The sequence below is a fragment of the Penaeus monodon genome, chromosome 25 (genome assembly GCF_015228065.2).
Source record: "Penaeus monodon isolate SGIC_2016 chromosome 25, NSTDA_Pmon_1, whole genome shotgun sequence".
NCBI lineage: Eukaryota > Metazoa > Arthropoda > Malacostraca > Decapoda > Penaeidae > Penaeus > Penaeus monodon.
The window spans coordinates 6,645,519-6,655,478 of record NC_051410.1 but is presented as its reverse complement, the minus strand read 5'-3'; the positions used below and the strand labels follow the sequence as shown (position 1 = coordinate 6,655,478).

Genomic DNA, 9,960 nt, shown 5'->3' with positions numbered 1-9,960 from the left:
TCACCTTCCAAAGGCTCATTGTCTTCCAGCAGTGGAGGTTCTGTGGGTTTGGGTTCTGGTGCAGGCGTGAATCTAAGACTGGGCTTTGATTCAGGCGTTTCCGAGTTATCTTGATGCACGAAGGGGCGTGTAGGACGAGAGCTTCCAGGGCGTCGAATGATAGGGATGTCATCTCTCCGAAGGGAAGTGCGAGGAGGCCTTGTAGGCTTAGTAGGGGTCGGAGAGGGCACAGGAGCATCAGTTACTGGAGGAGCTTCAGTTTCAGCTTCTTCAGGAATAGGCTCTTCAGTTGGTTTAGGTGTGACTCTGTCCCTGAATCTCGAGGGAGGTGTTTCTGGCTGTCGTCGGCTACTTGGAAGGCTGAAAATGGAAGGCCTTCTGGTAGGCTCAGGTGACTCAGAAATATCATCTGTAACTGAATCTTCTGGCTGTCTGAAAGTGGTTGGCCTTCCACGTTGTCTTGTGGGAGTAGCTGCAGTTGGCCTTTGACGAGTCCTTGAAGAATCAGTAACTGGTTGTTTGGGAGACTCATCAAGCTCTTCAGTCTTTAGGAATGTCTCTTCCTCTGGGGTGGCTATTGTCACACTCTCAGGAACTGTTCTGGTGTTGGGATCTGGCCTTGGTTCCCTTGTTGCTGGTGATACTGGCCTTCGCCTAGTGACTGTAATGCGATTACGCTGACGATTATCAACAAATCTTACAGTACCTCGCCCACGGTTCCTTATACCTGCTCTTGATGGTGTAGGTTTTGCCAGCTCTGTTGTAATCTCTTCTGCAGGTCGCGTTGTTTCTCCTCTTCCTCTCTGATTAGGGAGTGAAGTTTGCTGTCCTCTTTGAGTGGCTCTAAAGCTGCTGGTTGTAAGGATTGGTGTGTTGGTAGATACAACCGCTTCATCCTCTGCCAGCGAAGACTGAAGAGGTGTAGGTGCTTCAGTAGGCACACTAATTGGTGGTTCTGTTGTTGGTCCAGGAAGTTCTGTCTGCTTCTGTTCTGTATTTTTCTGGACAGCTTCTGGTGTGATGTTTATCAGTGTTGCAGATGCAAGGAATATCTGTGTAGTAAGAGTATCTACAACACGTTCTCCCAAGGTAGCAACACTAAATCCATTTTCTAATGTGTACAGTCCAGTAGCAGCCCTTCCTGTATGGAAAGTAGGTAAAACTGAAACAACTGTAGGATCTATTTGATTTGAGACAGTTACTTCCCTTGTAGAAACAGAAAAGGGGGTCTTGTTTTCATACAGAGTGTAGAGATAAGAATACACTGTGTAGAAAGTATTGACTGTAGCTACCAATGGGCGAAGTGGACTAGCTACAACTGTTGGCTGTGGAAGGCGCCTTGTTACTACCACACGTCGCCGCCCTCCTGAGAGTGTTGTGGTTTTATCTGCAATATCTTCAGTTTCTGTAAGTAGAACTGGTCGTCTTTTGGTGACGGTGACACGTACTTGGCGACTAGAACCAGGACTACCTGGTATTTCCTCCTCTTGATCTTGTTCTTCCATTTCCATGATCTCATGAGTTGCCTTTATAGTTCCTTGGATTATACCCTGCCCATTAGATTTTTGAAGTTCATCTGACTTGACTCCATTCTCAACTCTTTTCAGGTCACTGTCTGCTAGGAAGTTTGAAGATGGAGCAGCAGGTGTTCTATGGAGAGACTGTTCAGGGGTTACTGGTTCATCTACTGGCACTACTTCACCTTCAAGCTCATCCTTTTGATCAACAGGTCGTTTGCGAGTAATCACAACACGGCGTCTGTCTTCAGGTGTCTGCTGGGAAATTGGCCGTTTACGGGTGAGGACAATTCGACGAGGATTTTGTGCAAGGTTCACTGGGTCTTCCTCATCGATCTGCTCTCCAAACAAAGCTTGATCAGAAGCAAGATTCTGCTGTGGTATCAACTGCTCAGCTACTGATGATGGAACTTTACGACCAGATGGTTTCTCATCAGATGGTTCAACAGGTAGAGTTTTGGAACCCTGTGGTTCAAGCCCTCGCTGGAAAGGCTGAATAACTGATTCTCGGACGACTGGGCCAAATGGTGGTTCTGGCTCTTTAAATACTGGATCAGGAACAGGTCTTGGCTTTCCTGGAATGATGGCATCCTCTAGTGTAAATTTAGCCTGTATAGGAACACTAGTTAGCAATGGTGATTCTCCACCAATCCTGGTAAAATCATCAAATCGCACATTACCATGAGTAGCCAACTGAGTGATAGTTTCCTCTGAGCTCTGCAAATACTCACGGCCAATATCATCAACAAGTGTTGTGTAGTATGTAAATGTTGTGTAGTAGGTTGTTGGTGCCTGTAGCTGCTGGATTTGCTCAGAAATCAGACGGCTTTGGAATCTGAGACCTGGAATATTGAACTGTCCAAGAACGGGGCGTTCATCCTCAACAATCTGCTGACGAGTTCCATCCTGGATCTTCCTGGCACCTGGGAATCGAAGTTCACCTTGGTTTTCATTGCTACCCCTTTGTGCACTACGAACATTCCGCTTGAGCGGGGTTGACTCAGCGGGGCCCTCCCATAAAAAAGGACTCGTTTTGTAGGAAATGCTTTCGGGTGCTTGATATGAATGCTGACTTAAATCTCCTAACACAGATTCTAAGCTTGGTGTCACTTTTCTAATATCACCAGTGTCAATCTCGTTCATAGCAGACATTATAAACCAATCCATGTCATCTGCTTCATAAGTTTCTGGGAGTTGGAAGATACCTTTGTCTGTTTCTATATAATGGGGAAGGACTGTTGGCTGCACATCCTTTGTGGAGAGAGAACCACGTTTGATACGAGTTGAATCACCACTTAAAGTTACTGTTGACAACAGCGTTGAAAACTCTCCTGGCCGTTTTCCTGAGACATATAATGTCACAATTGAAGTTTCAACTGGTGTAGGTAATGGAGGGGATGGTGTGGGAAGATTTTCTGCTTTCAGTGCTTCTTGCTGTTTTAATGCCTGTTCCAGCAATTGTGGGGTGATTGACTGTGTATCAATAGATGGCTCTCGTGTGGGTCTCATTTGTGGAGATTGTTGTTGCAGCTGACCCTGTAGGAGGATTGGCAGAAGCTGGTTGAGGGGGTTAGGATTGATGAAAGGGGATGCAGTATTTTGCGCAAGTACAGTTTCTGTACTTAATTCCGTAGCAGTGATTACCTTCACCTCAGTCTCTACAATGGTGGTCTGGATAGTTCTACCACGCAAGATGACAGGAATTGCTGTTGATATGTGATTAGTAACAGTAGTGACATAGGAACGTGTGTGTACCCTCTCACTGGTCATAGGTTGTCCCAAACCAAGAGCAGCTAGCAGAGGATTTTGTTGCTGTTGCTGTCCAAGAAGTAATGAAAGCAGCTGCTGGATGTCTCCACCAGCCTTGGTCTCTGTCACTGTGACCACACTATAGGCAGTTGTTGGAAGCTCAACAGGGACTGAGGTACGGCGACCTCCAATGAAGGTACGTGTGTGTGTCACTGTGGTGGTTTCCACAGGATCTACAACATAGTGAGTGATATCGTTTTCTCCAGCAAAGGTGCTAAGTACAAGCCTGACAGTCCCATCTATAGTACTCTGTGTGATCTGATCAGGCTGAATTATCTCCGTTTGTAAAGAAGCTGTGATAACTTCCTTTTGCTGAGTTTGTCCATTCTCAACCACTGGGATGGTGGCTTTCACAGGAATTTCGCGAGTGACAGTGATTTCCTCTTGAATCAAGAATCCTCCATCATCACTGGGAAAGATTGCAGGTGGCTCTGTTGGAACTTCAGGTGACGGCTTCTTTCGGAATGCAGTTATTGGGTTTTCTTGAGGTTTGTTGCGGTCTGAGTCACGAGTACTACCTCTACTACTGCTTAGTGTTGGTCGCCTGGCAGTATTTCTTGCGGGAGGAATTATGGGAGACTGACGATTAGGAGTAAATTTACTGGAAGGACGGAAATTGTTATCTGTAGAGGGACGTCTAAAGCCTCTTCCACGAATATTTCCTAAGGGAACAGCACTCCTTGTTCTGCTTGATCTGGGTCTTTGTGGAAGGGTAGTGCGGCTAGTTGAAGGAGTTGTCCTTGACTGGCGGGCCGTAGAACCTCGAGCTCTTGGATTCTCCCTCGCAGGTTCAGGAGGTGGAGCTGGTTTAGGCTCTGGTTCTGGGGCACGACTCCTTCCACGTGCAGGGGTAAGTGTGAAAGGAGAGTTATTGCTTGATCTTGGTGGAGAGGGAGCCACACGTGCTGTAGGACGTGATACTCTTGCTCTACGACTGTTGTCTGGTGGTGGGTTATTCCTACTTGGTCTTGCATTGCCTCGGGAAGTGCGTTGCCCAAATGCTGCCTGACGCTTTCTTCTATTTAAAATTGTGTCTGAAACTTCTTGTGCCAAAATCTCCTCCAGTTCTTCCTGTGTTAGTCGCCTTCCTCCAGCTTCAACATATACAGGGTTTACTTCTGAAGCTTCATTCTGAAGAGCTCTGTTTCTTCGGGGGAACAATTTAGACAAGTCAGGGCGGCCTTGCCGGAAGCGGTTCTGCCTAGGTGCGTCAAAGGTTTGCCTACGGAAAGTTGTTGGAGTTTCTGTTGTTGGCTGGATCTCTGGTTCTATTTCAATGATCTCTGGTTCATCTTTTTCCTTGGGGGCAAATCGACTCACACTTGCACTTGGTCTCTTTGGTGTGTTTGGTCGGCGATTAAGAAGTGCAAATGGAATAGAAGATCGTGTTCCTGGGGCATTTGATGGCTGTCTTGGACGGAAACTAAAAGGCCTAAAACCTGATTCAGGGTTATTAGAGGAAGATTTATCATCATCTTCTATGCCTACTTCAAGGTCAGACTCAGGTGCAGCTGTTACTGTGAATCCTGAGAAGACAGATGATGGTGATATGGATTTAGTACTACCAGGGAAAACTGATGAAAGGGTTCCAGCAAATCTAAAGCCACCTGGACTGCTGGAACCTCTCAGCACACTTGAAGTTGAGCCAAATCTAAAGCCAGAGGTACTTCCTGGTCTTGGACTGCTGGTCCTGGCAACACCTGGGCTAATACTGGAAGCACTAAATGCACCAGGAGTTGAGAATCGTAAACGGAGTGAGGATGTTGGTGTTGTCCTTACTGCTGAAGTACCAAAACCAAACCTGAATGGGCGACTGGATGTAGTTGCTCTTGTAGTATCAGAATTGCTTGCAGGTGTTGCTGTGACAGTAGGAGTCAAGCCAGTATTTGTAACAGTTGCAGACCACTGTCGGAAGCTTGAACGTCTTATGAATGGGAAAAGGTCTGGCCTATTGCGAGAACCAGATGGTCGTTTTTTGAAGCCTGGGAATGTTGAGGCAAATTGTAGTTTACTCTTTGTTGTAGGAGAAACAATTACCTCGTCCTCTGGGGGTTCTGTAACTGCTTCTTCCTCAGGTAAAGCTTCTGTAGCTGACTCTATGGATAATGTATCTGTGGCAGCATCATTCAGTGATGAGTCAAGAGCTGGTGTGACGAAAAGTTGTGGTCGAGAAGTAGGAGTATCAAGAACACTTTCAGCAATAGCTGAAAACAGTTCTTCAATGGTAGCAAGGCTAGATGGTGTCTTTTGAGTATTAGTTGGGAAAATGAAGAAAGGCACAGTTTCACTTTCAGTGGTTGTCTCTTCTGTGACAGTAGGGAACAGAAGGAATGGGGTGCTGGTTGACTCTTCCTTCTCTGAAGTGGGGAGGATGAAGAAAGGAGTTGTTTCTGTTGTTGTCTCCTCAGTGGTAAGTGGGAAGATAAAGAATGGAGTCGATCTAGAGGTGGTGGTCTCCTCACTTGTTGTTGTTGTTGGGAAGAGGAAGAATGGAGTTTCCTTTGTTTCCTTGCTGAATGTTGGCAAAAGGAAGACAGGAGTACTTGTAGTGGTAGGAGCCACAGTAAAGCTGGTTGTCGACTGAATCTGAGCATAAAGGCCATCAACCACTGTGCCAATAATGTCTGTTGAGAAGATAGTTGTAGTTCCATCAACCACAGTGCTGCCTCGAATGGTAGACAATAGTCCAGTTGATTTTGAGGGAAGAACAATAGATGATTTAGTAGATTCTTCAGTAGCTGTGGCAAACACTGGAAGAGTGGGAGTAGCAGTTACAACTTCGGTTTTCGTCTCCAATCGGCTGTTTACAATTATGGAATCTCCAATGTAAGTGGAGGCATAATATGTGTAAGTTGTATAGAATGTGGTCACAGCAGGAGTGCTAGATTTAGTTGTGGATACAAATGTTGGAGATGGGGAAACTGTAGGAGGAAGTTCAGGAACAATGGTTGGCTTCACTTGTGCTGTAGGTGTGATAACATTAGAGTATGTCGTCTCAGAGCTCACAGATGAAGTTGTATTTCCCTTGAAGTATGTTGTCCAGTAGGTAAATGTGGTATAGTAGGTAACAGGATATGTTGGTACTTCAGGAGTAAGAGTCTTGTACTTATCCTGGTCGCCAGGATCGGTTACCACATTAGTTTGGGTCTCAAGGCTGCTCACAATAGACGAGGTGCCCGAGCGGTAGTATGTGGTAAAGTACGTGTATGTTGTGTAATATGTGCGTGGTAAGAATGCTGAGCTCACTTCTTCTTCGGGGTTCAATGAGGAATCCAGGGAGAATCCTGGAGCTTCTGTCACATCCTGTGCAGAGCTATCTGTCGAGGATTCTGACATAGATTCTGACATGGACTCTGTGAAAGATTCAACTACTGATTCAGTGGTCAGGTCATACTCATCAATGCTGATTGCTTCTACCACAGCAACTTCATCAGATGGTGTAGTATCAGGTATAATAGTAGCACTATCTACTTCCAGTGCAGTAACAGTAGGAAGAATAGTTGTGGTGACAGAAGAGAAATCATTCTGGATACTCTCCTCGGCACCTTTGGTGTGCACTTCTATCTGGCTAGAAACAGTAGACGACCCATCAACAAATAGGGTAGTGTAGACGGTATGAGTTGTCAGTTCTTCAGTAGCAGAAATTTCTGGTTCTTCAGTGGGAGTTGCCTCAAGTGTGGAATCTTGGGTGAAGAGGAAGGGACGAAGGACTGTTGAAGTCTCCAGTCTGGTGGAAACAGTTGTCTGACTGTCTTTGAAGTAGGTAGTATAGAAGGTGAGAGTGGTGATGTGATCTATTAAATCATCAACTGGATCTGGCTTCAGTGGGGATTCTGTTTGGTCATTTTCTTTGTCTGTGTCTACAATCTGTTGCTGATTGGGACTAGATGCAACTGACCTGCCTAGAGCATTATCAACGATTTCTTCAAACACCTTTGGAGGCAGATCTTCTGTTGTGGCTCCCTCATAATCATATTCATCATAAATATCAAAGAATTCTGTTGTAGGTTCAGGGTAGTCAAAGTTCATGGTTGAAGTAATGGTTTCAAATGGCTTAGTTGCCTGGATGCCTTGGGTTGATGACAGTGGCACAAGATAGAAAATGCTGGATGTACTCTGCACAATTTGAGCATACTGTCCTTGTATGTAAGTACCGTACACATAAGTGGTCAAGAGAGTTGTCATATCATTCATTACAATGGTGCCACCAATGGAAGACACAAGACCTGTAGGGTACAAGTCAATAGTGTTGAATCGCCTAGTAGAGATGGTGGAAAGGACCTCACCTTCAGTGGCATGATCATCTATTCCAGTTGTCTTCACTATTGTTCCTTCTGTCTTGGACACCATCATTGTTTCCATATTCTTTTCATCGGGAACATTTTCTGCTGTTTTAAGTGGAGGAGTCTGGGAGGGAGTTCCAATGATAATTTCCTCTTCACTGTGGCGAGAAGTAGCAAGACGCGGTGCTAAAGTTGTCACCTCAGGAACCTCTGTTGCCAGAGTTGGAGTCAGAACTTTGGTTGGTGTCACCTCTTTTGTTGGTGCAACTTGGGGCTTGAGTACCTTGTTAGGTGAACCTGATCGTGGGGTGAAAACTACTACAGTGTCAGCGATGGTGGTTGTGAAGTCTGCAAAACCTACATAGGTTACAGTGGGTAGGTCAGAATCTTCACCTCCAGTCTCAAGGTTGAATTTAGCACGAATGTCATCAATGGACTTTCCTTCACGCTGGGATGAATGCTGCAGACCTTCACTGACACTCTTCCCCACAGAATTTGTAGTTTTCCTAGTGACTCCAACTACAGCCTCGAGGGGCACATTAGAGTGGTCAATTGTAAAGGTGGGAATATCAACCTTTACAGGAGGAGAAGGCTGCAGGTCAGCAATGATTTCATCACCCGTGAAATGTACCTTGCGAGCTCGCAAAAGTGAGTCATCAATTTCATTATCCATTACATCTGTCTCGCGAAGCTTTTCTTCCATGCTAAGTACTGTCACCTCCTCTGGATTCACAACAGAGGATGCTTGAATGATGCGAGTGTGGGCTACTGGGCGTCCAATGGTGATCGTGAGCATGCTTGTTTCGCCGCTCTGGGTCTGGGCACCCTCCATCTCAAAACCTTCGGATCCTTCGATGAAAACTCCCCCCATTTTACGGCCGTCAATCATTCCCTCGCCCATCAGGAGATCGGGGGCAACAGTGGCGTCTATTATGTGAGTTTTGGAAGGCATGATAACCTGGAGGTCCTTTTCCATGTCGACCAGAATCTTCGACTGTGCTCCTCCCTTCTTAACAACAACTTCAGTGTGCATTGTCTCAGAAGGCTCAACCTCTCCCACAGATAATGTGTGTCCTGGTAAGGCAGTGTTTCCAAAGAAGAACAGGTAAGTGCGGAGATCCTTAACGTAAGACCCAGTGAACACATTGTAAGTGGTGGCCTGTGAAACCCCCTCCTTGATGAACTGTCCTTGGGTTCCCATAAGCGTCACGATCTCATCTCCCACCGGATCAGGCTTAAGGACACCTTCGACCAAACTCACTTCCAGCTTTGCATGCTGCCCACTGGGACTTTGAGTGAAGAAAGTACCATGGACAGGAATTCTCACAGGAGCTGTTGGAGACAAAGGAAGATTTGGATGAACATCTGTTATCGTCTCGATCTGTTGTGCGTAAGTCCCGTCAATGTGGGTCCGTATGTAACGTGTCGTCAGGAGCGTGGTCGCATAGTCATCCGCGCGCGTCTGCACCTCAGTTGACATGACTCCTTCGGGCTTGCTGCCGGACAACCGCGTAGGCAAAGAGAAGAAGATCCTCGACGAGGTAGATGTGACCTGGGTGTACTCGTCCTTCACGCGCGTGCCATGGACGAGGGTCACATACTCAGAAGTCGTACCGTCATTAATAAAGGTACCGACGCTTGAATACAACAGTCCTGTAGGTTGGTCGTCTTCGAGTTGAGGAGAAGCAGTCGAGGTTGCGTCGATTACCACCGTCCTGACCTCTGCAGAGTCGCCAGTTAGCGTCAGTAAATTATGAGGGAGGATGAGGGTGAGGTGATAGTGAAATATTAAGTGTGCATTGTAATTCCCGGGGCGCGTGTGCTGTGTGCCAACAAAATCTAGTTGGTGTACGCGAGTAAAATTAAAGTGTAAAAGAGAAAATAAAAATTCTGTGATTCAATACCGAGAGTGAAGTTCACACACACAAAAATGTGGGAAGAACAGCGTCTTTGTATCATAACACGTGATCAGTCTACGCAGGCTAAGCAGTGTTCTCTAGATAACGAATATTCATATAAACTGTTCTCTAGATCACGAATATTCATATACACGTTAAAATATAACTCTGATCACCAGTTAAGATACAGAAACTCTGCTGCTGAAGTCATGACAGTGTAGGAAGTCAACGTTGCCGAAATAGGTTCGTGAAGTCAGACAGTAAAACAAGTCTTAAGTGGTCACATAAAATTGGTCATATGCGTCTATACATAAGATGCGAAGATGGAAAATCAGAAAAAATGGTAATGAAAATGTGCTCATTAACTGAAATTTGTGCTACAGTTTCGGCAAGAGATAAAATATTGTAAAATATAGTTCGATAGTAAAATGAAGTCCTTCGGTAATAGAGAAG

The 9,960-nt window shown here is 45.7% G+C and overlaps 1 protein-coding gene across 1 annotated transcript in view; it reads right to left on the bottom strand.

The window, feature by feature from the left end:
* Window positions 1–9,960, bottom strand: part of LOC119589311 — a gene marked incomplete in the record, with an annotated part of 61,041 nt that overhangs the window by 20,231 nt on the left and 30,850 nt on the right. The window contains 1 exon segment of the mRNA XM_037937933.1: window positions 1–9,448. Within this exon segment, the coding sequence (XP_037793861.1) occupies window positions 1–9,448 (9,448 nt within the window).